At 43.1% G+C, this 27,402-nt stretch overlaps 1 protein-coding gene across 6 annotated transcripts in view; it reads left to right on the top strand.

Moving 5' to 3' along the window:
* Positions 1 to 27,402, top strand: part of PRDM2 (PR/SET domain 2) — a 47,925-nt gene that overhangs the window by 16,890 nt on the left and 3,633 nt on the right. For 3 of the 6 annotated variants that reach the window (XM_082070075.1, XM_082070077.1, XM_082070078.1), the window contains 3 exons: positions 10,644 to 10,754; positions 11,569 to 15,928; positions 27,004 to 27,139. In XM_082070075.1, the coding sequence (XP_081926201.1) occupies positions 10,644 to 10,754; positions 11,569 to 15,928; positions 27,004 to 27,112 (4,580 nt within the window). In that variant the 3' untranslated portion in view covers positions 27,113 to 27,139. Of the gene's footprint in view, positions 1 to 6,599; positions 6,654 to 9,834; positions 9,913 to 10,643; positions 10,755 to 11,568; positions 15,929 to 18,623; positions 20,400 to 27,003; positions 27,140 to 27,402 lie in introns of those variants that run through there. The other 3 variants (XM_082070079.1, XM_082070080.1, XM_082070076.1) reach the window with 3 other exon arrangements.

The raw sequence follows: 27,402 nt of genomic DNA, 5'->3' as shown, positions 1-27,402 counted from the left end.
CCCATCAGCAGAGTGAAGCTGCTATGATTCATTCCAGCATTGCTCCTGCCTACAGCTTTAAAAATAGAAGATAAGCCTTCATTTCAAATGTAAAAAGAAAGAAATTTTATGTATTAAGAAAAAACAAAATTCAGCACCAAATTGCATGCATTGATCCCTAAAATTCCATATTTTTAAGTGTAAACTTTTGGTTTTGCACCATCAGATATTTTATTTAAAAAAATGTGGGTTTTGCTGCAGTCAGGTTATATCATTTCTGTGAACAGTGAGAAACTTGTTTACTTCTTTGCTGTAATTATAAGGTTGGGGAAGGCTGTAGGGTTCGTTTCTTCTGCAGAAGCCTCAGATGTGTGATGTGGCTCCGTTCCCTTTACGTTTGCACGTGTGCAGGTGGTGATGGCCGTGCCCAGGTGCCATCAGGTGCTCGTGGCAGTGGGGGGGGTCTGTCCCCATTATTGAGGGTTATCCTGTATTTGTGTTTGTACTGGCGCTAGGATCAGACACCTGATGGTTGTGGTACCCCAGCCTTGTTGTGGTGCCCCAGCTTCGTCTGCACAAGCATCTGACCGGTGATGCCAGTAAGAATGCAGAACTTCTTAGAAGAATTCAGCACGTGGCCTGAAGGTGGTTGGCAATGCAGCATAGGACTCAGTGGTAGTTATCAGATCTTTGTTAAAACAAGCGTTATTTGGTAATTCAAATTCTAAATTGTTGCATGTTTTTCTTTTGCTATTTTCAACCACACCTGGAGCGCTCTCCATTGTCCTTGCCAAGTCTTGGGAAACAGGAGAGGTGCCTGAGGACTGGAGGAAAGCAAATGTCACTCCAGTCTTCAAAAAAGGCAAAAAGGAGGACCCGGGTAACTCTAGACCTGTCAGCCTCACCTCCATCCCTGAGAAACTGATGGAACGATTTCTACTTGGTGCCATCTCAAGGCATATCAGGGGTAAGAGGGTCATTAGGGGCAGTCAACATGGCTTCACCAAGGGGAAGTCGTGCTTGGCCAACCCCATTGACTTTTATGAGGACATAACAAGATGGATGGATGATGGCAGAGCGGTGGACGCGATCTACCTTGACTTGAGTAAGGCATTGACACAGTCTCCCACAGCATCCTCACAGCTAAACTGAGGGAGTGTGGTCTGGATGAGCGGGTAGTGAGGTGACTGTGAACTGGCTGAAGGGAAGAAGCCAGAGAGTCGTGGTCAATGGGGCAGAGTCCAGTTGAGGCCTGGATCTAGTGCAGTGCCTCAGGAGGCAGTACTGGGGCCTGTATTATTCAATATATTCATCAATGATTTGGACGAGGGAATAGAGTGACTGTCAGCAAGTTTGCTGGTGACACCAAGCTGGGAGGAGTGGCTGACACTGGAAGCTGTGCTGCCATCAGAGACCTGGACAGGCTGGAGAGTTGGGCAGGGAGAAATGTAATGAAATAGAACAAGGGCAAGTGTAGAGTCTTGTATCTGCCTAGGGACAAGCCCAGGTTCCAGTCTAAGTTGGGGAATGACCTATTAGAGAGCAGCGTAGGGGAAAGGGACCTGGGGGTCATGGTGGACAGCAGGATGACCATGAGCCAGCCCTGGGCCCTTGTGGCCAGGAAGCCAATGGCATCCTGGGGTAGATTGCACTGGATGAGCTTTCAAGGTCCCTTCCAATCCCTGACATTCTGTGATTCTGTGAACGTCTTACACTGAGGGCTTATCTACAGATGCCCCATGTAATCTGTTATGTGGTGATAGTCAAGCATGTCTAACTTCAAGCAAATGCTTACAAAGTTTTGATAGCTGATTTATTTATGGGAAGAGATGCAGACTCCATTGGGGGGGAACACGGTCTGAGAGCTGTTTTCTTTAATTGTGTGATCTCCTTTGTAAGGTAATTCCTGTTCGTAAAGTCTCTCATGTCACTGGATTACAAAACTGCAAAATGGCAAAGAAATTCTATATTCCACTGCTTAACTTAGCGCATTTTCCAAATGAACAAAAAGGAGACATGGTTGTCAGACCAGAGTGTATTTATTTTTTTCAGTCTGTCCAACCTTCAGATTGATTTTGTTGTTCTTTCTGAAAACCTTACACAGATTGACAGGAATGATGTTGTTGTGAAGAATTCTCACTGGCCCACACTCGCTGTGTCAAGTTCCTCAAGGAAACGTTATAGCAGTCTGAGTTTTTACTGGGGTTTAGCAGTTATTGAAATAAGCCTCACGGGTATTTCAATATTTGTAGCTGAGAAATTAGATAATGCCTGACCATCAGATATTCACTAGCAGATATTTACTTAGCTTTTATAAACTTTTTCCCCCGGACTAAGCAAGCACAATATTTATTTGGGTCACCAGTGCGTGTGAGCTGTTTAGAGTGAAACCCTCAGCTGCTCTTCTGAGCTTCCCGGGGTTGCTGTTAAGAGCTAATTTTGTTGTTACACTTTCTATCAGAGCTCTGCAAGAGTGATAGACTATGATTAATGCTTTAAGACTTCAAAGAGGCAGTATTATTAATGCGATGATTGACATAAATTTACTCTAGTGAGAGTACTGTAATAGCTGAAAATCTATCATCTTGATGATTATTACTGCAAAATGCCGTGGAAATGGGCAGGCAGCTCTACATCTATTCTAACTTGCGTCGAGATCCAGATGCTCGTTTGAGTCTAGGCAAATATGAATCTTGTTTTCTTTGGCAATCCATAAGAAACAATTGGATTGTTGAATGGGAAAGACCTGGTGTTTCTGAAAGTGACCTGATGCATACAAATTTTCTTCAATTATCTCATGCGTCACCTTTATTTAGAACCAAGTCCAATTCAAACTTCCTTAATTTGTTGGTAAAATTGGAATCGTAATGTCTGGCGATTAAGCTCTGGTGCAAAGCAGCTCATCTGCACTGGTATCAGGCTGTTAAACACCTTTGCCGTGGCGTCATGCTCTGAAAAGGAAACGGTGGTATCGCTGCCAAGTGTTAGAGTTGTCTTGGGCCTTTACCAAGGAGTAGGTCATACTAAGTTTCGGCAAAAAAAAAAAAGAGACTTCCTGCAGAGTGTTGTATTTCAAGTGACAGGTAAAGAGCAAAGTGTCCAGTGTTTCCGATCTTACGGGCGCTTGTCAGGGATCACAGAAGCAAAGTGGACTTTGTGCTGAACCTTCGCTCGCAGCTCCCAAATCCTTCACTGTTGAGCGTCAGCCGCCACTCGCACACCAGAGCTCTGTGTTTCCTGGCTGTTTGCCTGCAAATTAAAATGTCTATTTTGCTTTTCAGTAACATTTTATATTTGTATTCTGTTCTAATTGACATTTTATGCTATGAAAATGTGTGCAAAAAACTTCTACAACTTTAAAGTGTAATTTGATCTAAACGGGTTAATCTCAAATGTAGCAGTTAACTGAGTGGAAAACAAATACATTTGTGGTCTGACTGGGTTTTGGATCTAACTCTCTCAAATGTTTAGTGATCCAAATAGGGCTATGACAAATATTGGGGTTATTTACTACAGGTAAAGGCAGATTGATCTAATAGTGATAATTTTAAACTTTGTGGTACAAGTAGTCATGGGAGGTCTCCCATTGGCATTATCTTGCAAATGATGCTGTCAAAATGCATGTAATTTCTTAATTATCTGAGTGTAGCTTAATTTCAGGGTTAGAAAAACATGTCAGGGAGAGTTAAAGTGAATGTAGAAGCAACATTTTCTGGACTCAAGTAAAAGCTCATTTGTTAAAGTTGAGATTTAGATTTTGACTGCTCTGTATTTAAATACAAAATGTGGATGCTCTATTTTTAACTGAATTGTACATAAACACTGGCTAAATATAGCCACACCAGTTATTTCTGGAAGATGTGTATGCCAGCTGCCATTTCTTCTGCTGCTTCTTTTGTTTTAATACTGGGCAAAGTAAAAGCTCATGGAACGTAACTGCAGAGTATTTATTACATTTTCTGCAGTGGGTTGGCTGTGCCCGTGGTAGCTGTGGTTTGCTATTAAGTAACTTGCTAGAAATTAGTAGCGAATGGTGGGTGGTTGTGTTATTAGGGTGGGTAGGAGGTAGAAAATCACAACTACATTGAGCGATTGAGAAAATCTAATGCAAGTCCGGTTGCGTGTTGTGTACTCTGTATCTGCTATTTTAGTTTTAGAAATATCGGCGTAAAGGCAGAAATAACCTTTTAAAATCTTACTAAGATAAAAGCTCTGTGTTTATTTACACTTAATTGTTTTATCACAGTTCTCGTGTGGGTTAAAATTGCATAGAATTAAACCCTGTGGGTGTTTATTTGCCATACTTTGTAATTATTAGGTAACATTCTGTACTACTTGAAGTCACAACGGATGAGTAAGTCTCATAGTCTATAAACTTAAGACTTCCCATGGTCTATACTCAGGTTAGAAGGCACAACATATTAAGGATTTGAATGAGGTACTGCAAATGTGGTTGGCATACTATTGCAAACAGATAACATAAACTACTTTTGGACCCTCTTTTTGTTATGTAGTTTAATTTCCAAAACCTGAGGAATATGAAAAAGACTGGAGACAATTCCTATTTCAATTTTTGGAGATGAATATAACAAGAAGATACAGTAACATGATCTTCAGTGCTATCATTAAAGTGGAGTCTTTGCCAAACATTTGCAGAAGTTGGTGTTTTAAATAGCCCAGCTCAGAATTTTCTTACACTTTCCATGGCAACAAGTTCATCTGTTATGCAAATGTCATGTTAACAGTCTCTGTAAATGCATTGCTCTGTTTCTTTTCTGCAAAGCGGGTATCCAGTGCTTGGCACAAACATATTTTAATACACAAATACAGTTAGGTGTATGTGCATCTGTCTTCAGGTGTACTGAAATAACTTCCCAAGGTGAGACCTTATTGCAACATTTATAGTCTGGTTGGAAAACGCAGGGATTAAAATGCTACTATTTGTATGTGAAGTGATGGTTAATGTGTAGCAATATGTTTATACAAAGGGCAGTTTGATATTAATAGAATTACCGCGAAGTTTGTCTTTCATGCTTATTCTGTTCCCCTTTCTCCTGCTTCTACCGTGTAAGCTCGGAAGTGTCTTTTTAAGGAAGAAGAGATGCAAATTGTGCTGGAAAAAATTACGGAAGAACCTTTGCTCCCTGAATGAGCTTTTATTCTTCATGTCAAGCAGCCATTTATCTCTGCTGCTGCTGTTTGTGGTCTCCACACAGCAGTAGTGCTGGTCACTGAGTTGTGAGGTACAGCGAGGGAAAGTATTATCTGAAACAACGGGGTGTGCAGTTTCTCTTCAGAGACTTTGCTTCTGGAATTTTGGCTTTGGAAAGATCCCTCCTGGGTCCCTTCAGCATCGCTTGGCACAGGTGAGGCTGTTGCAGGACAGCCCATGTGTGTGTGCACCGCTCCTGCCAGTTTGGCTCTGTTATAGTACAGGAATAGGAACTGGCTGTAGATGATTTCCAAGATTTTTCCAAAGGATATATCTATATGAATTATGCCTCTCCACCTTTTACATTGTTTGGTATATTACATTTGGGAAGATTGACAACAGAGAACTGAGATCTTCTGTAGCTCTGAATTATTCTCATGGCTTTCAGGAGTCAGAAGTTAAAATTCTGTTGTATATGTATGGTGTGTATGTCTGTGCTCTGAGAGGACTTCTCAAGGGGTCTCTGAGGCAGCTTCTCAGTTTTCCAGAACTCTTGAGATGTGGGTGGGTATCTGTGGTACTTGTAAGGAACAGCACGGACGGGGCGTGGGGTAGCTGTGTTCTTTTCACTTATTAACCCAAGATTTTTGGGGAGGCACAAGTCTGTCTTTCATATTTCTTGTAAGTGATCAGATGTGAGTGTCCTCCTTACTTTGTGATCTTAACTGTGAGCAGGTTTGGTGCTGCACTTAAAGGTTGTTAAAGGTAATAGCATCTTGTACAATTTAGCAATATTTAATTAGAGAATTCAGCTCCAGGTGTGTGGAAAGACTGTGTTTAACTTTTCCCCCCAGTATCCGAGCATGCTTATCCCATCCCACCAGTTGTTTTACTGTTCCATTAGTATTTTGGCTAACAGCAAAAACAGGAGCACAGATAACTGTAGGTTGTTTAGAGATGTCTTGGTTTGATCAGTAAAATGAAGTGTGGGCTAATAAAGATTATGTCTTTTAAATTCTTACTCTGCTGTCATCTGAACTATTCTGAAATAGGTGGGACTACAGCATAAGTATCAGCCAATTATCTGGGCGGTGGCAGCAGCATGAGATCTCCTGTGCCTATTGCAATGCTTGTGCTAAATGTTATACAGGTACTGTACAGGTGTACAGGCAAATAATGCTTGTGCTGACCTATGTACAATGTAAGTGAAGGAAAGGGCAGAAAAAGAACCATATTTAAAAGTTAAGTTGCAAGACAAAAATTGATGCATTCCTCTTTGATCTGTTGTTCTAGGCAAGTAGCTACTTCCCATCTGTTTCTTCCATTCATTTTCCTTTGCATCTTTCTTTTGCGATTCTTTTAATGCACATACGCATATATTAAGTTCTACCTTTCATTTATTCTTTTGTCATTGTTTCCATTTCACTTTCCCTGTGTTTCATTCCTGTATCTTTCTTGTTTAGACCAAGTGGAGGATCCAGCTGGCAGTAGCAGCCATGTAGGACCCTTCAGGAACCTGATGGTAAGTGCACGTGTGTACTTATACTCAGGCTTCCACCAGGTTCTGGATTCTGAGGCTTTTTCCCCCTCCTTTGGGGCTCTGTTAGTTCTTGAACTGTAAAAAAATCAAGGGACAGACCTCAGGCTGCTCGTTAAAGTTCTTTATATCAGACTAGTAGGTCGTGTTTTTAATTGGAAATCTACAGGAAGAAAAAGATGCAAATCTTGCAGGTCTACATGGATTTTAAAAGCACTTTGCAAACTCATGCAGGAAAGTCTATCAAAGCTGTTAAATATCTTCAAAAGTTCCAGAAGTCTAGATAAATGAAAGCTGGGAGAGCATACCAGTGAAATATCACTGTTACTCTATTCTTTAATTTTCTTGCTGGGCATCTGCTGTTGAACACTCAGGGCCATGAAATGGATGCATCTGGGACAGTCATTGCCATGCTTGAGTATAGTGGATTCTTTTATTCTTTACAAAGAAAGCATCCTCACAGCTGAACTGAGGGAGTGCGGTCTGGATGAGCGGGTAGTGAGGTGGACTGTGAACTGACTGAAGGGAAGAAGCCAGAGAGTCGTGGTCAATGGGGCAGAGTCCAGTTGAGGCCTGGATCTAGTGCAGTGCCTCAGGGGGCAGTGCTGGGGCCTGTATTATTCAATATATTCATCAATGATTTGGACGAGGGAATAGAGTGCACTATCAGCCAGTTTGCTGATGACACCAAGCTGGGAGGAGTGGCTGACACTGGAAGCTGTGCTGCCATCAGAGACCGGGACAGGCTGGAGAGTTGGGCAGGGAAAAATGTAATGAAATATAACAAGGGCAAGTGTAGAGTCTTGTATCTGGGTAGGGACAAGCCCAGGTTCTAGTCTAAGTTGGGGAATGACCTATTAGAGAGCAGCGTAGGGGAAAGGGACCTGGGGGTCCTGGGGACAGCAGGGTGACCATGAGCCAGCACTGGGCCCTTGAGCCCAGGAAGGCCAATGGCATCCTGGGGTGGATTAGAAGGGGGGTGGTCAGTAGGTCAGAGAGGTTCTCCTGCCCCTCTGCTCTGCCCTGGGGAGACCACACAGTATCACACAGTATCACAGTATGAGCTTTCCAGGGCCCTTCCAATCCCTGACATTCTGGGATTCTGTGAAAGCTACCTCCTACCTCTTAGAAAATGAACAAGCTAAAGCTGCTAAAAGGAAAATACCAAAAATCAGTTGGCATCTCTAGTTGCTGTGTGTCAGAAATCGATCTGATGCGTGTATGTACGCAAGCAGTTTTGCTCGCTGTTCTGAATAAGGGCAAGTAAGTGCTAAATGAATCCTCTCTTCAAATGTGTTTGTGCTTAAAGGCCAAGAACTTGAAACATTTCCAGTCATATCTGTGAGCAGGTTGCATCTTGGGTTTTTTTGAGGAGACTGACAAAAAAACTTGCAAATGATCATATTTCCATCAATAGCATAAGGAAGTTTGTGACTTAAGTAACTCAATTTTGCATACAAATCCTGCTGTTCTAGTGCTTTCCCAGGTGATAGTTGAATTTCAGGTACCATAAATTTTATATTCTGTAAATGGATGACACTTTGGAAAACCTACTTTAGCATTTATGAGTGATTTTAGTCATTGCTTTTACATATTCTACCCCACGCTTTGAACAGCGCAGTAGATTTCTAATCTTGTTATAAGAAACAATACATCTGGTCTTGCTTTGAAGCCTTTTACAGTAACCTGTCACTATGCTGTGAAATTCAGTGCTGCTGTAGAACTGGATGTAGAATCGCCCAGTGAGTTCATCTGCAAAACCATCAGGCTGCACCATCTGGTAAAATCTGGTCTGTAGCCCTGGGCAGGGTCAGGGAGAGGGGCCTGTGAATCAATCTTTTCCTCCTTCTTTCCATCTCACACGTGGAAGTGAGAGATGAATAGAGAGTTTTGTCACTTCAGTCACAATAGTGATGTTGGTCTTCAAATGCTAAGTAGTCTGCAAAAAGTGGAGAACTCTTAAGAGGTCTAGCAATTCAGTGTGTTTAGTTACATCACTCCTAAGGTGGAGTGTGATGCATGTTTGATTCCCTAGAATATATATTTGGATCCTTTACCTAGAAATGGAGCTGTTTGTTGATCGTGTTACTCTGTGTTTCAAGAGGGATTTCAGGTGGCTTGGCAGATATTTCTGGAAACTGGTTTGAAATCCTTCATACTCAGATCTTAGTACTGCAGGTTGTAATTACAAACATTAGAGATGGTAACAATATAAGGTTCTGTTCAAATTGAACATTCAGTAGCCTGTCAGGTTAAGATGCGTTTCAGGTCCCTGTGCCTGTGTGAACACTAAAATACACGCTGAATCTTCCGACAACTTGCAGGTGTTCGGTATAAAATACAGTTGAATATTGTATTGTCAAATAAACCGCTGTTGCTTCCTTATGGCAAATTTAGACACAGGGATTGTTGTAATATTTGAGGATATTATGGGATGATTCCTAGGTCACTTTAGGAAGGATGTGTGTATATTTTCCAAAGGTGACAAAAAGTCATTCCAAGTCACTTTTTCTCCGACTAAAAGTTGTTAAATTTGAATAAGAAGGCAAAAAAAAGAAGATAATTACACACGTGAAAATGAACCACACTGGAATTTGGGGAGAGCCTGTGAAATCTGAGCTCCTTGAGAGGAAATACAATTATCTAAATAGAATAGAATGTTCAAGTAAAAACAGGCATTTCCTTTGAAAGCCGACCTGTCTCTGATCCGTTCCATTGGACGGGTGCGTACTTGGCAGTTTTCAGTTTGAATAGAGGAACATTTTTTAAAAGGCATTTCAATTTCTTGGCTCAGGATGTGAAAAATATTTTTGAGAGGGGGGAAAAAAAAAAGGAGGAACTTGTTGACAGGATTGTGAGTTGGAGGGATGTGCTTCTAAATAAGAACTGCATTTAGGGCTATGGTGCACACTGCTGATGAGAGGGAAGGGTCAGTGTGTTAAAAAATAGCATTTTGTGCGTTAGAGGGAGCAAAGGAGGAATTTGGATGGCTGCTTCTGGACAATTCTCTTCTCTGAGAGGTGGTGTGTATTGGAAGTGTGAAGTTTCAGAGGAATCTGGTGTTTCAACCTCAGTGTTATATATAAAATACCCGTTGTGTATGGAGAACCTGGTCTTTGTGATGAACTGAATTGGAAGACCTTGAAGTTTCATTTTATTATTACACAGTCCTTATCATAATTTCGACATTATAGGACTGAATCTTTAATGGAAACAATCAGCAGTAGAACTGTGTAGCGCATTGGTAAATTAAGTTTTTGATATCTTTACGTCTTGCGTCGCTGGTGAGGTCTTTGCATAGTGCCAGTTTGCCCTGATCCCCATTGTGTTCTTCATTCTGTGCAACTAATATGTGCTGCTTAATTTTGGTAATAGAAGGCATTAGCAAATGTATTTGTGTCAGTGGACATGATGAAATAACTTTGTATTTTACTGTTACTTAGTTCCATTTAATTTGGTTTTACTGTCTCTGCCTTGTTGGTCAAGATCATGCTGCTTTTAATGTTCTCATAATATTATTACTTCATTGTTTTTACTGTAGCTTGGGATTGGACTGTATGAGTTTTCGAGGTCCCTTCCAATGCCTAATATTCTGTGATTCTCTGATACAGTAATTTAATAGCCATACGAAGGTATTGGGTAACTGTATGATGTGAACTTGTTAACTCTGGAAAATACATTTCTGTTGTCGTCTGTTCTTGCTTTGAGAGAGAGTAAAGTACTTTGGAGTCTTAGGTTTTTGGAAACTCATTGTTATCTTTAATTTTCATTTCTTCTGAGCTCTATAGAGACTTAATGCTTGATTTGAACTCTATATATTTTTTACTGATCTATCTTTTGTATTCCTCAGGAGAACAGGGTTTCTACAGAAACGTGTTATGTTCCAAAGCTGGTGATTTTTAATTTGTGCCACTCAAATATGAAAACTAAAAATTATTGGACAAGAATAATCAATGTTCCTTGTTTTTTCCCTAGGAAAGAAAAAGACTCAGGAAGGTAAAAACAAGGGAAAGAAGGCAGTGGATACAAACCAGAAAAAGGCTGGTTTGGACTCTCCTTCTGCAGATATGAGGGATTCTAAAGAGGGTGAGTTCTCAAGTGTCTGACTCTCTCCTTCTGTCTCTTTGAATCAAAGGCCACTTGTGGTCATGTTTAATATGTTGGCATGTTATGTTAGTGTAGCAAAGTGTACGTGTTTATATAGTTTGCCCAAACTTTTAGTAAGGAACTTGGATATGAGAAGTATGTCATTAAACATGTAGCTCTGATAACAGGAAAAACAAGCTTACTTGTAAAATCTAGATATAAATCCAAACTCCTGAGAACAGAAGAGCAAGGTCTTTATTCTAAAATAAAGTAAATGAGATGCATGCGGGCTCTGGTTCAGGAGTGTAGGAATAGCCACTCAGGCAATGGCTGCAGGAAAATAAGGTATAAGGAATGGGAAGGATGTTAATAATGTGGGGAAAATAGTCAAAATCCAAAATTGGCTCGACAGGCTTCCTGTCTACTTTATATGTATTGCAGAACTTCTCTGACATGTATTCGCAGTAAGAGAAGTCAGGGAAAGTTTCTTGGAGGTTTCCTGAAACGTTCCGAAGTCTGCCTGAAATGTCCCGCTGCTCTTCCGGCTGGTTGGGGTTTCTTGGCCACAACGTTCAATCCAAAGATTCTTTGTTAAGTACAGGCAGTTGCCTACATCTTGCTGAAGTTCCAGAAAGGAAATTTCTGGATACAGTTTTACTCTCAGTACTGAATCACAGCAGAAGTAATTGGTTTTATGTTGAGTCATGAATGTTGGATACATTGTGTTAGAGGAAAAGGCAGAAGAAAGGTGCAGCACACTTTAAGTGTTAAGTAAAAATGTTTCATGCTTTTCTTTTCATACTTTCTGTGTCAGGTCATAAAGAGGAAGATGAAACACCTTCTGTTTCTGCTGTGCTGTCCCTGGAGCAAACAGCTGTGATTCAGGAAATGGTAAATCAAGAGGTTCTTCCAAAGCTGATGGTCCCCAGTCCCACCAGTGAACCACAAATGGTGACAGAAGACAAACAAGGAGAAGCAATAAACTGTGCTTCAGATGACTTAGATGATGATGAAGAGGAGGATGATGAAGAAGAGGAAGATGAAGAGGAGATAGAAGATATCAATATGCCTAAAGAAGATGCTGAAATGCCTTTGATATGTGAAGAAAAGTTAGACTCTCTGGAAGAACAAAAGAGTACATCAGAAGAATCTCCAGAAAGCTCTCCAAAGAAAAAGCTTGTTGTGAAAGTTCCAAAAGCGAGAGGTGAATCAAATGGTGATGTTCAGGAAACGTTCATGTTTCCCTGTCAGCATTGTGAGAGGAAGTTTACAACAAAGCAAGGACTTGAGCGCCACATGCACATCCACATCTCTACTTTCAACCATGCCTTCAGGTGTCGATACTGCGGGAAAGCCTTTGGTACTCAAATTAACAGGCGAAGACATGAGCGACGCCACGAGGCAGGGCCAAAAAGGAAACCGTTCCTAACACTGACGTCATCACAACACTTGGATAATGTTGCTGATAACCAAGTGATTGTGGATGATGGTCTGAAAGATGATCTGAATGTTTCCAGTCTTGTGCAAGACTCTGTTGCCTTGGATTCTGAGAAAGTTTCCCAAGAAATGTCAAACTCTGCTTTTGCTGAGGAAAATAAGGAACCCAAAGAATTGCACCCATGCAAATACTGCAAAAAGGTTTTTGGAACTCACACCAACATGCGGAGGCACCAGCGTAGGGTTCACGAGCGTCATCTTATTCCCAAAGGTGTCAGAAGAAAAGGATTCTTCACTGAAGAGCCACCGCTTCAGACTGAGCAGGCCCCTCCAGTCCAGAGCGTGTACATAGCAAGTACAGAAATCGAAGAGGAAGGCGAAGTAGATGATGTTTATATCATGGATATTTCCAGCAATATCTCTGAAAATTTAAATTATTATATTGATGGTAAAATTCAGTCCAACAGCAGCACTAGCAATTGTGATGTGATTCAGATGGAGTCCAACTCTGCAGACTTGTATGGACTTAATTGTATAATCAGTCCAGTTACGGTGGAAATCTCCCCGAATTTAAAGGTGACACAAACACATGTGAATGAACCTCCCAAGGAACCCTCCAGCAGTGGGAGCAATGAATCCAAAAAGAGAAGAACTGCCAGCCCTCCTCTCATACCAAAAATAAAAACTGAAGTAGACCCAGAACCCGTAACTCCTACTAGTTCTTTAAATCTTCCTCTTAGCATTTCAACAGAAAGCCTGCCTTTTCATAAAGAAAAAGGTGTTTATTTGTCATCAAAATTAAAACAGCTTCTTCAGACACAGGACAGTAAGAAGATGACTCCAAGTGAAATCCCTAAACTAGGACCTTCTGTTACATCATCCCCTATTTTGCCTCCAGTATCCAGCAGGTTTAAAAGAAGGACCAGCTCTCCTCCCAGTTCTCCCCAGCACAGTCCAGTTCTTCGAGACTTTGTCAAATCAGGTGAGGGAAAAACTGTGTGGAATGATAATATTCGGGGTTCAAAAATGCCAAAGTTAGAAAGCCACAGCAACTCACCTGCTTGGAACTTGACTGGAAGGGAGGAAAAAGAGACTTTGAGCACTCTGTGCTTTGAAGACTATAAAATATCAAAAGACTGGACAGCAGCTCCGACTTTTGGCAACGTGTGCAACCAGCAGCCGCTGGATTTATCTAGTGGCATGAAACAGAGGTCCGATGTCAAAAATAAGAATCAGGTTCCCTGGGAATCTGTTTTAGATTTAAGTGTGCATAAGAAGCCTTGCAGTGATGCCGAAATTAGGGAATACAAAGAAAATTCCATACAACCAACCTGTAGTGGTGTTAAAAAGAAGAAACCAACCACTTGCATGTTACAGAAGGTTCTGCTGAATGAGTACAACGGAACGGACGCAGCCGCAGACAGCGCGCTTGGCGTGAGCAGGAGCGCGAGCCCAAGCAAACCCCTGGAGCCTCAGGCTGACCCTGACGTGGATCCCGCTCTTTCTGCATCTTCTCTTGACACTCAGCCCCTCAGTTCCTCAGTTTCCCCTGTGCCGCAGGTGGCTGCTGTGCCTTCCATGTGCCAGCTGCCTCCTTTGTTAACGCCAACCAACCCTCCTTCCCCTCCGCCCTGCCCACCTGTTCTAACCGTTGCTACATCGCCTCCTTCCCTTCTTCCAACAATGCCGTTACCAATTCCAGATGTCTCTGCCAGTGCCACTAACACTTCTTCCTGCCCATCTCCTCTTTCTAACACTACTACCCAGTCCCCGCTGCCAGTTCTTTCGCCCACGGTTTCTCCTTCTCCATCTCCCGTTCCTTCTGTTGAACCTCTTATTTCTGCTGCTTCACCTGGTCCTCCCACACTCTCTTCCTCATCTTCGTCCTCCTCTTCCTCCTCTTTCTCCTCCTCTTCATCTTCATCATCTCCGTCTCCGCCTCCTCTCTCTGTAGTTTCTTCTGTCGTTTCCTCCGCTGATAATCTGGAAAATACTCTGCCGATAATAAAACAGGAAGAAGCTGAAAACGAGCAACAGAAAGCAAGAGAAGATCCTCATACTTCAAGTGAATCAGTAGTGCAGGAAACATTCAATAAAAGCTTTGTGTGCAATGTCTGTGAATCACCTTTTCTTTCTATTAAAGACCTAACGAAGCATTTATCCATTCATGCCGAAGAATGGCCCTTCAAATGTGAATTCTGTGTACAGCTTTTTAGGGATAAAACGGACTTGTCGGAACATCGCTTTCTGCTTCACGGAGTAGGAAACATCTTTGTTTGCTCCATCTGTAAAAAGGAATTTGCTTTTTTGTGCAATTTGCAACAGCATCAGCGGGATCTCCATCCAGACAAGGAGTGCACACATCATCAGTTTGAAAGTGGGACTTTGAGACCCCAGAATTTTACGGACCCCAGTAAGGCCAATGTGGAGCACATGCAGAGCCTGCCCAAAGATTCTTTGGAACCTTCTAAAGAGGAGGACGATGAAGATCTGAATGATTCCTCTGAAGAGCTTTATACTACTATAAAAATAATGGCATCTGGAGTCAAATCGAAAGATCCAGATGTTCGTATGGGCCTCAATCAACACTACCCAAGCTTTAAACCACCTCCATTTCAATATCACCACCGGAATCCTATGGGTATTGGAGTTACTGCAACAAACTTCACAACCCACAATATTCCACAGACTTTTACTACTGCCATTCGATGCACAAAATGCGGTAAGAGTGTTGATAACATGCCTGAGTTACACAAACACATATTGGCCTGTGCATCTGCCAGTGACAAAAAGAGATACACACCTAAAAAGAATCCAGTACCACTGAAACAAACGGTGCAGCCAAAGAATGGCATGGTTGTCATAGCCGGCCCTGGAAAGAACGCCTTCAGGCGAATGGGTCAGCCCAAAAGACTTAATTTCAATGTTGAGATTAGCAAAATGTCTTCAAATAAACTGAAAATAAGTGCATTGAAAAAGAAAAACCAGCTTGTCCAGAAGGCTATCTTGCAAAAAAAGAAATCTGCCCAGCAGAAGGCAGAGCTGAAAAATAATCCGTCCGAGTCAGACTCTCACATCTGCCCCTACTGTAATAGAGAGTTTACTTATATCGGGAGTTTGAATAAGCACGCATCATACAGCTGTCCCAAAAAACCCATCTCTCCCTCCTCTAAAAAGAACTCAAAAAAAAGTGCAAGTTCTCCTTCACCTGCAAGCAGCGAAAAAGGCAACAGCCTGCGCAGGAGAACGGCGGATGCAGAAATCAAAATGCAGAGCACGCAGCCCCACTTGGGCAAGACCAGAGCGCGGACCTCGGGACCCGCGCAGCTCCAGCTGCCCTCCGCGTCCTTCAAATCCAAACAAAACGTGAAATTCGTGTCTTCGATTCGCTCTAAAAAGCCAAATTCCTCTTCGTCGTTGAGGAACTCTAGTCCTGTGAGAGTGTCCAGAATGTCCCACGTTGATGGGAAAAAAACTAAGGTGGTTGCTAAGAACAATTCCTCTGGAATCTCAAGCAAAGTGTCCCGCAAATTGCACGTCAGAATACAAAGGAATAATAAAGCGGTTTTGCCAAGTAAATCTGCTGTGGCGAGTAAGAAAAAGGCAGACAGGTTCGCTGTCAAGTCTCACGAGAGGATCGGGGGGCCGATCACGCGGAGCCTGCAGCAGGCAGCAAACGCAGAGGCGGCGGAAAACAAAAGAGACGAAAGTACAAAGCAAGAGCTAAAAGATTTCAGGTAAGCGTTTAATTTGAAGTTGAAGCAACACAGGAGCGCGTTGCTCGCTGTTTTGCTGATTTTCTTGATCTTTGTTTTTGAATTTCTCATACTTAAATTAAAAAAAAAGGTTGCGTTTCCTCGAACGTGGTTAAGTAGCTCGGTGATGCTGGGGTACGATGTACATACTTGATGCATTTTGTCATGAAATAATATGTAGTTTGTACAGAGAGTGGCTTTCTCTATAAACTGAATTGAAAACTCTGGAAAAAAATGTCAGTGCCCAAGTGCAAATAAACTTAACGTCATTAAACTTGATGTTATTGGAGACAGCAACCTTGTATTTGATATCTAATGTGTATGGTGGCCCCAGATCATTCTTGGTTTAGTTTATGGTGGTTTGCTAAGCTAAAAATCGTGACTGCGTTTTTTACTCACTAAAATAACTCGCATTGTTGGTTTTTCTATCAAGAAAGCGTGCTCTGCATATCATATAAAAAAAGCCATGACCAAATACTTCAGAAGTGTATGTACATACTAATTGAGTCAGATCATTAAATACTTAATATAAGGTAAATAGCCTTGTAAGAAAAAATATATGAACATGTAAATTTGTTAGAAGTATCACACTCTTATGTTTCAGTATAAACAAATTTTATAATTAAAGTTCTGTTTCTTTTTGACAAGAAGCATTTTAATCACAGGAAAGGGTAATACCTCAATAAATAAATAAAATCTTAATCTACGTGCCTGAGTCCCCACTTCTGTCTTCATGTAGTCTCTCAAATCAACAGGATATTTTGCAAACTGTTTATGACTTTATTAGCACATTCCTGCCCTGTCTGCCCATAGGATCCCGGTGGTGATATTGAAATGGAGCTTTCCAAGAGTGTCTTAGAAATAGGTGTCTGATTTATTGATTAACTTGCACAAAGCTCACTGGTAATGAAGAGTTAGTTAACTTCCCTGATGTTTGTTGGAAGGACAACTCGGCCGGCCAGCCCAGTCTAGGAGGTTCCTCCAGTGCCTTGACGAGAACTTTCTGATGCAAAGGGTGGAGGAGCCGACTAGGAGAGGTGCACTGCTGGACCTCATCCTCACTGACAAGGAGGGTCTGGTTGAAGCGGTAAAGGTCAAGGGCTGCCTTGGTTGCAGCGACCACGAAATGTTGGAGTTCAGGATCTCCTGTGGCAGGAGCAGGATAGCAAGCAGAATTGCAACCCTGGAATTCAGCAAGGCAAACTTTGGCCTTTTCAGGCAATTGCTGGGGGAAATCCCATGGGCAAGGCTGCTTGAAGGTAAAGGGGCCCAAGATAGTTGGTCAGTGTTCAGGGACTGTTCCTACCGGGCACAAGATCGGAGCATCCCGACACGTAGGAAGTCAAGGAAGGGAGCCAGGAGACCTGCGTGGTTAAACAGGGAACTGCTGGGTAAGCTCAAGTGGAAGAGGAGAGTTTATAGATCGTGGAAGGAGGGGCTGGCCACTTGGGGAGAATATCAGGCTGTTGTCAGAGGGTGTAGGGAGGCAACCGGGAAATCTGGAGCACTGGAACAGGCTGCCCAGGGAAGTTGTGGAGTCTCCTTCTCTGGAGACATTCAAAACCCGCCTGGACATGTTCCTGTGCGACCTCACCTAGGTGTTCCTGCTCCAGCAGGAGGATTGGACTAGATGATCTTTTGAGGTCCCTTCCAATCCTAAACATACTGTGATACTGTAAATCAAAGGCCTCCTTAGAATTAAACCTGGTGAGAGGGGTCGAGGAAAACAGGAAGAGCTTTTTCCAGTACGTGGCAGATAAAACTAACACCAGAGGCAATGCAGGCCCACTGATGAGTGAGGTGGGTACCCTGGTGACAGAAGATACAGAGAAGGCAGAGTTACTGAACACCTTCTTTGTCTCTGTCTGCTCTGCTGGAGGCTGTTCTGAGGAGCCCCGTACCCCTGCGGCCCCAGAGGAAGGCAGGACAGTGGAGGAGTTTGCCTCGGTTGATGAGGACGGGGTTAGGGAGCAGTTAGGCAATCTGGACACCCATAAATCCATGGTCTGCATGGGAAGCACCCGCGGGTGCTGATGGAGCTGGCTGAGGTTGTTGCTGGACCGCTCTCCATCATCTTTGCCAAGTCTTGGGAAACGAGAGAGGTGCCTGAGGACTGGAGGAAAGCAAATGTCACTCCAGTCTTCAAAAAGGACAGGTAGGAGGACCTGGGTAACTCTAGACCAGTCAGCCTCACCTCCATCCCTGAGAAACTGATGGAACGACTTCTCCTTGGTGCCATCTCAAGGCATATCAAGGATAAGAGGGTCATTAGGGGCAGTCAACATGGCTTCACCAAGGGGAAGTCGTGCTTGACCAACCCCATTGACTTTTATGAGGACATGACGAGGTGGATGGATGATGTCCGCCTGGACACCTTCCTGTGTAACCTCATCTGGGTGTTCCTGCTCCATGGGGGGATTGCACTGGATGAGCTTTTGAGGTCCCTTCCAACCCCTGACATTCTGGGATTCTATGAGGCTGACTTTGGTTCTGTGCTATGTCGGCACTGTTGGTTTTATCTTTTCCCAGGAAATCTTCATATTTTTTTAAGCCTTGCTTCATGTAATACTTGTCTCCACGGTTGTTTCTCACCTCTCCGTTTCTCTGTGTAAGCATACTCCGTTCACAAAGACTTGGTTTTGTCATTTATCTTCAGTTTTTGTTTTTTATTTTCTAGGAATCTCCTGTAAAAACCAAACCAAACAAACAAACAAATCCTTTAATGCCATGGTAGAGCTGTTGCATGCTCCACTTAGGATAAGCACTACGCCAATGGATGTGAAATCCAGCAAGCTTGCGAAACCAGCTGCAGCTGACTCAGAATCCTAAAATTGCCTGCGGGCTTCTTGCTAAGATTCAGTGGCGGGTAGAGGTTTTTTGTTTCGTGCCTGACACATGCACTGGGCTACGGGATGATTCAGATAAAAGAGAAAGGGTACTATTAAAAACCAAACCTGTGAAACCATCAAAAGAAATGGTGCGATTAACTCAAGCAAACCTTTTGCTGTGGTGTTTGCGCAGGTCCTGGTTTGTCCCGGCTGTCTGTGGCAAAGCAGGTTCCTTCGTTTGGTCAATAACTCAGTGGAGATTCAGGGACAACAGATGTTGCTGCACTCGGTGTTGTTGTCACGTATGAAGTCCCTTAAAGCCTTTTGTCGAAGCGAATGGGTAGAGCCCAACCTCATTTCTTCCCACCTATTCCTCACTTTCTGAGTCTTTTAGATGTCCAGCACACAGCGGGAAAAAGCCTTGTTGGGATGTTTTATGGATTTTTCCAAATTCCTATTTATACATGCAAATGAAACTTTATATAGCGGTGAGATACTGATATCGATTTCTAAATACCATATATATAATGAATGCAGTGTATCTTTTTATCGATAAGAAGGCTAGACCAGGACTACGTACCTGTATATTTTGAAAGTTAAATATATAATTACTCTAAAAGGTCGTACACTTCTAATAACTTAAGACAGCAAATTGGTCTGTTGTTCATAACAGTTTTAATGGAAATACCGTTTGTCATGTGTTCATAGAGCTTTCAAGGTTAACGACGGAACTGATGGGACGTGACTAGTTTCTTTATCCAGCCACCCCTTTTCTTTTTTGTTCTTGACTTAAAAAGTAATCTACCTCTTAAAATTTGTAGTTTATTACTCGTTTGGTGAATTTGTGCCACTTTCACTTTCACTATCATTCCCATTTTGTTACATTTCTGTTATGGGGACTTTCTGTTGAAATATTGTATAAAGCATTTGTAGCAAGTTTAAAAAAAAAATAAAATATTTAAAATTATTTAAATTGTTTTGGACACTTCAATTGTACTATATGTGATTTACATTTTACATTAATTTCATTTTGTTTTCCTTTTGGGTTGTTAATCTTGGAGCATGTTCCTGTATTAAAGTTTGCTGTTAGTTATATTGTTTCTTCTATTGGAGAGTGATATAAAGACTATTCTAATGCAAACATTAAAAATTACAATTTGACATAAAAGTGGGGTTGTCGTTGCTTTTGAACGCTGTAGCCTTGCTGGAGAGCCTGTAAATGCAGGTAAGCAACTGTATTTCATGCTGGAAGAAAATAATCCCTCTTCAAATATCACGTAAGCCTGAGATGTATTAGAGTCTCTGTGGTGTTGCAAGCACTTAATGACCAACTAGATGGAACCATCATGACACATTTTCTATAACTGTAACCAATAAAGCAAACTTTTGGAAAACTTGTGGGAAACTCGCCTTTTGTATGGAAACCAGATGTACCAGGGCAAACAGAACAATGTACATCTAGAGGGAATTAAGTCTGCTTGCATCCTCTCCATGTCTACACCCAGTTCATGGAAACGAGTTTGTACCAATTTGACGCTTTGGAGTTAGTCTTAGATATTTTTGTTTCTTTTAATTGTGGACACAGTAAATTTAAACTATTTTAATTAAAATTGCACACGTCTTCAACTTTTTTCTGATATTATGATGTTCTAATTTTATATGCTTTAAACTTGTGGAGTAGTTTAATGTAAACAAATACATGTAAAGAGTTCTGGGGTGTTGTATCCAGCACTGAGACGTTCATTCTGTCCCCTGCAGTGGAGCTGGCGGCATCTGTGTCCATGTTAGTGTGACATCGGATGGAACAATGCACCATCGCTACGACTGGCGCTATTACAGTGACCCATTTCTTAGCATATTCACTACTAATCCAGTAGCCATTTAATATTTTATGTAGTTATCTATTAATGCTTCTGTTTGAGTAAGATTCTTTGACAAGAGCTCCCTGTGTATTTTCTCACGTGATAGGTCATTCCCTGGCTGTTATTCTCTCCATAACAAAGTTTTCCCTGAATTGGAACAGATAGGGAAAATCTGGTGCAAAGCTGCACATAAATAAACCCTATTCCTTCCCTAGCTCCTTAATATTATGGCAGAAATCCTATTGCCGTTTTCTTTACTGTTTCTCTGCTGGGCTGTTAAATCCTGTTGTGTCCCCACCCTGGTTCACCCGTGTTTGCAGGTGATGTGCTATGGGATGCAGATCTGTTCCAAAATGAGCCCTAATCATCACAGAAGTGTCTTTCCTAAATAGGCTGCTCACCACAGGCAGAAAATGTACAGCTCTCCTAGTTCCTATTGCATCTCATCTGCATAATTGAATCTCTGTGGCTTTTCTAACTGCCTCTTGACGATCTAAATGCAACAATAAAGCTGTAACGATGCCCAGAAAGTGCTGACATCTTTTGAAACCCATCCAAACAGGCAATGAAAACAATTAAACTTGTCCTGTTTACAGAGGCTGACACACGCTGGTCAAGATCAAACACCATGTCAGTTTAATGAAAACAGCAATACTGCAATGAGATCTATCACAGCGTGATAGACCGGGTAGTGAGGTGACTGTGAACCGGCTGAAGGGAAGAAGCCAGAGAGTCGTGGTCAATGGGGCAGAGTCCAGTTGAGGCCTGGATCTAGTGCAGTGCCTCAGGGGGCAGTGCTGGGGCCTGTATTATTCCATATATTAATCAACAATTTGGACGAGGGAATAGAGTGCACTATCAGCAAGTTTGCTGATGACACCAAGCTGGGAGGAGTGGCTGACACTGGAAGCTGTGCTGCCATCCAGAGACCTGGACAGGCTGGAGAGCTGGGCAGGGAAAAATGTAATGAAATATAACAAGGGCAAGTGTAGAGTCTTGAATCTGGGCAGAACAACCCCAGGTTCTAGTCTAAGTTGGGGAATGACCTGTTAGAGAGCAGTGTAGGGGAAAGGGACCTGGGGGTCCTGGGGACAGCAGGGTGACCATGAGCCAGCACTGGGCCCTTGTGGCCAGGAAGCCAATGGGACCTGGGGTGGGTTAGAAGGGGGTGGTCAGTAGGTCAGAGAGGTTCTCCTGCCCCTCTGCTCTGCCCTGGGGAGACCACACCTGGAATCTTGTGTCCAGTTGTGGCCCCTCAGTTCCAGCAGGACAGGGAACTGCTGGAGAGAGTCCAGCGCAGCCACCAAGATGCTGAAGGGAGTGGAGCATCTCCCGTGTGAGGAAAGGCTGAGGGAGCTGGGGCTCTGGAGCTGGACAAGAGGACACTGAGGGGGGACTCATTCATGTTTACAGATATCTAAAGGGTGAGTGCCAATCCCTGACATTCTGTGATTCTGTGATTTTGATTATCTTTTTTTTCTTTTCCCCCATGATCCAGTTTGCTAGAAGGGTTTAAAACCAGCTTATATCAGAGATTGTCTTACATGTGTTTGGCCTGAGGCGTTGCAGGAAGGTCCAGTGATGGGCCAGGCCCCGTGTGTGCTGGTTTCTGCCCTTTGTGTGAAGCACCTGCGCTGGGATTGATGCTGCTGTGTCTGCTACGATGTTTTATTGGCATTTCGTATTGTGATCCTTTTATTGAAAGTGTTCTGGTTTTGTTCCCGATGGTTTTCTCGAGGGAGATATCATAGCAAGCTGGATCCTGGCAGCGTGATGTGTCAATTTTCCACTTCAAATGTAGAAATGAGTAGCTCTCCCTTTGCTTACGGAGCTTTGTGACCTCATTTCCAAAACCGAGGGGCCAGTTCCAGCTCTTCCTCGAGTCAGGTTCAAGAAGCTGAGGTGCAAGTGATAACCTGTGACAGACAAATAGCTTGTGAATGACCTTAAGTACTGCTGGTTTTAATGCACCATTGTGCACCTTCTGGCTTGCACGATGCTCTGGGCTTCCTTAAAAGGGCAGGAAGATTAATTGCTGACCTGATACTATACATCTAAATGTATAGATCTAGACCAAGATTTCTTAAAGTGACTAATCATTTCTTCCAGCTCCATTTGGAAGCAGCATCCAGGAGACTGATCTTCCAAAAGAGCTCAGTAGCCATCAGTGATGAATCCCTTTAAAGTGGCTACTTCAGGTCACCAGTTGCTTTGGAAAATCTAATCAAGTAGAGCGATACTGATCCCTGAACGTGAGGTAGTTCCCCAGGTGGGCTGCAGACACGGCGTCAGAGTTTTTCCAACAGTTCTCGGTGGTGATTCGGCCGTTGGTCACTGCAGTTAATCATGGTCTGAAGCGGGATTTCCTGGGGCTGGAACCAGGTCGGCAATGAAGGAACTTGAACTCCAGAGCATGTGCATGAAACGGTTTCCGTGTTACTGCGGGGCAGCGATGCTGCTCTGAAGTTCTTGGAACCCCTGTGATTCAGTGCTGCTCAGCACCTTGAAAGCCGAGAACACCAAGGGTTGCACCAACAGGTTTTTCCAGTTTAGATTCATGAAAGGCCTGACCATAAAATCATAATATTCACATTCTGTCCTTTAGCATCACATGATTGCGAGATAAAATCCCGACGTGTTTCAGCTTTTTTTACTGCTTTCGTAAATAAACACACTTAAATCTTGCAATAGCCCAGCACATTAAGATCCTTTTTGCTCTCTGCTGCTCCCCCAGTTTTCATACAGAGAGACAGGACTCTGCATCCTCCTCAACAACATTGTATCCACAAGCCTTTTTGCTAAATATTTTGTTTCACTTAAAAAAAAAAAAAAAAACAACATGTAATTGGTGCTTGATGTTTTTCCAAGCCCTTGTTTTGTGTATTTATTTTCTCATTAAGCAATATGCTGGTGCAAGAGAGCACATGCCGCTGAGGTTAGCAACACATGGGTTAGCTCTGCCTGGGAGCAGAGCGCCCAGCAGTCTCATTTATCCCCAAGCGCTCTCACTTGCCTTCTGGCCTGTAAAGTTACCTCGCCTAGTCCTGCAAAGCCAGGAATTTACCTTTAATCATCCACACCTTTTTATCTTCTTTTTTTTTTTTTTTGCAGGCAGTAAATTATTTTAGGACTCAGTCTGTGTTTTATTTAAGAGGAGTAAACACTTTGGATAGAAAATGTGCCTGTTATTCCGAACTCTGTTGGAGTGTGTGTGCCTGGGGCTGAGATTTCGGACCATATGCATGGGGGTTTTTTAGGTTAGGAGCATAGATGTATAAGCCCTGCAAGAAAAACACGCTTTGATTGAGGTTCAACTGTGAACCTAAATTACCCGAATGTTTGATCACGCGCTGGGATGACTGTTCACTGAATTTCACCGGCGTGACCACGACCGTATCGGTTCAGTCCATTCCCACAGTAACGTGCCTTTTCTGGGGCATTTTTAGCGAGTGAAACTCACCACAGGAAGAATGTTCATGGCACAAGTGTGATAGGAGACAAGGGAATTTGCATTAAAAATACCTGATGTATTTGGAGAATGTCAGAGGGGAGGGTGTGTGCCAGGAGCTGGAATTGTCACTTGCATTCTAGTTTGTGCTGCTCGTTTCAAGGCTCGGTGGCCTAGGAGGGTGTCTGGACGTAGGAATTGGATTTAGACAAACGAGGTGAAATTTCTTAAGTATTCAGTTTAACGTGGGGACAGTGGCTCAGTCTGACAGGGGAACGCTGGTCTCGGCTCCTGCCCCAGTTCCAGACTGCGGATTTCCTGGGCAAATCACTTTCTTTCTGACTCAGTTCTGCATCTGAAAAACGGGGATTCTGGTCCTGACTCACCATAAACCACCGTCAGATCTAAGGATGGGAGGCTGTACGACCTCAGTGAATTTATTGCAGCAAGTCTCACCAAGTTCAGTGGTTTGTCTCTTGTTGGGCTGTGCTTTCAGTCAAAAGCGAGCGCTTTGGGCCCCGTCTACATGTGAAAAAATAGCATCGTTGAAACTTTCGGTTTGGCTTGAATTTATAGAATAGCTAATATTTACCAAAACTGTTTATCCTAATTTAAAAATCCTACTTGACAGAGAAAACAGTGTGAGTCCTTCCTGCTGCCTACCGTTTGATTCCTGTGCTTTTTTCTTGCAAGTGCAGTATGTGCACGGGGGGTTTGCAAGCACGGGGGGTTTGCTGGGTGTCCGCTGGGGCCGGGGTGCAGCCCCCTTGGGCTCCCCTATTCAATCCTTATTGCACAGCAGCGTCAGCACAGGCCGCTCAATGATTCCTTTTCTCTCGCTGGTCTCCAGTTACCCCAGCACGGGTGATGGCGAGAGCAGGTGCGAAGTGACAGCGCCAGGAATAGCAACATCCAGAGCTCTTCCTGGGGTGTTCCAGCTCCCCGGCCCCTCCGAGGCGGCAAACGCCGGGAGTTCCTCCTCAAACACCCAGACGTCCCTGCAGTTCTTGAAACAGGTTCTGTAAATTCAAGTCTCGACCCACTTCGGTTTAATGTCGGTGTGGAGGAGGGCACTGATTTCTAAACCACTTTGGTAGAGCAAACGTCGCTGTCGTTGCTTTGCTGCGCAGTTTCCATGCGCGGTTAATTGAGAGCAGCAAGCAACAGTAAAACTCCATTAAGAACTCGATTTCAATTTCTAGCTAGAAAAACAATCCCTTTTTATCTTGGTCCTCTAATCCTGAACTTCTGCGTAACGACCCAATGATCTATTAGCTTTAAACCCAGATGAGATGAGGGGGTGAGGGAGCGTGTTGTTTCGTGGGAGGACGAGGGGTGCGCGTTTGGTCAGATTTTCTCAGATACTTCGTCTCTTTGGATTCAAGGCTTTAAGGTTTCCCACAGGATCTAGGCATTGGCGCGTTGCAATAACACGCAGATGTTACCCATTATCCAAGAACCTTTGCAAGTCATCATTAATTTTTTGACGTTAAGCGTTGCTTAAATGGAAACATTCTAAATAAAAAGAAACTCAAATTTATCTCTTCTAGTTGTAGTGAAGAAGTGAAGCCAAACAAACTGAACTTATTTTGGATGTTCTTCAGTTTCCCTTGGTAACAGTCCTTATATGGGACAAGAAAATGTGGCTTTTGTTGACTCCCTCATCAGCACTTTGTGAATCTTGCGCACGAGACGGATGCTCCAGTGTTCAATTCACAACGGCTGGAGAGCACGATTTACACAGAACAATAGCAGAACTTTAGCAGATGATTTCAACCACAAATTCTAATTGGGAAATAATCGAATTTCTTACTTCTCTACATTTCTGTGGTTTTGTTTTTCTGTTGTAATGGAAAACTTTGCACTTCTTTGTCTAACCGGCAGTTACACTGCACAACAAAATCTGTATGTGAGGGCGAACAATAACCGAAATCCCCTTGAAAAAGGGGATTATTGAACTTTTAAAAGAACCTGGAGGAAACCCGAACTTTTCGCTTGTCGTAGGTGTGTTGTTATGTAATAAAATTATATTTCAAAAGCTGTTCCCTTGGAAGAACATGAGTAGCTGTGTTTGGTTGGACTTGGGAAGGGTTTGCGCAGAGGTGGGTACGTGATCACCGCACGTACGGGGTGCGGGGAGCAGACGTGTCTGAACGCCCCAAGGAGCTACAAGTACGTGCAAGATCCCAAAGGGGCTGAATTTAAAAACAAATAGGGACTTTTTGTAATCTTTCGGTGTAAGGAAGTTTAGCCTGGGTGTACATTTACAGTTTGTATGTTCAGAACATGACATGAGTCTTTCTGCTGCCTTTGCTTTGAGTGATGTTTTCTTCTCGAAATCACCATCGGCAGAGGTGTAACACTGTCAGTTAAAATCTCTGCTTTTCACTTTGGCATTCTTGGACTTAGTTTAGAATTTTAAGTGAAATAACGTATCATGTACAGACACTGCAGCGCTCGCTGCACGGCAAAAGTGTCCCACAGGCTTTGACCCTGGGGAAAATGAGCAGATGGGGTATTACCCTTAAGTATGTGATTTAAAACCCGATACGGAGTGTCCTGAGGAAACAGATGGTAACTCTTCTAGTTGCTCTTCACATATCTGGGTTTGTGTGTCTGTCCCAGTTGGAGGGTCTCTGGCTGGGACGTGGGGTGGGGGGCTGGACGCTGCTCCCACTTGCTATTGTCTGTTTCCTACTTAAATACTCGCAGGGTAAGTTCAGAACAAGGTAAAAAGCCCCTCTTGCCTTGAGAAGTGGCTCTCAGTGCTTGCAGAGTGGGTGGAGTGAAGGGTGTCTCATCACTTACCAAAGCCCCTATGGGCCACTAAAGCATGTCTCTGGTTTTGGTTTCTTTGGCTGGGGATTTTTTGCCCCGGTTCCCTAACACGTTTTGAGTGTTTTCTGCCTCTTTGTACAGTTACAGGCTCCGCATGGCCTCTAGATGTCCCTCCTCCTCCTCGCATAACACCAGCGCCAGGCAGTGTAAGAAACCCAACTGCGCAGCATCCCAGTTCTTCAAGGAATAGACTCTTCCACATGGCCGAGCAAACCAGGTACGGCGATGGCACCGGAGGACGCGCAGAGCTGGCGCGTCTCTGCCTCTCTGGGGTTTTGGCGAGATAAACTGAGGTAATGAAGCTATTTGGGCTTTGATAGGTTAATGATCTGGTCCAGTGTTACTCGTAAAAATGAACTGATCTCCTGTTGGTTGACTTTAAACAAGATACTGTCTACTGCTGCTTCATTTCCCCACTTATAATAATCGCTTCCTTCATACCAGTGTAAAGCTAATGGACGTTATAATTAACGTGTATAA

This window comes from Streptopelia decaocto (assembly GCF_964273445.1).
Source record: "Streptopelia decaocto genome assembly, chromosome: 20".
NCBI lineage: Eukaryota > Metazoa > Chordata > Aves > Columbiformes > Columbidae > Streptopelia > Streptopelia decaocto.
The sequence above is the reverse complement of the archived record's forward strand: the minus strand, read 5'-3'. Positions and strand labels throughout refer to the sequence as shown.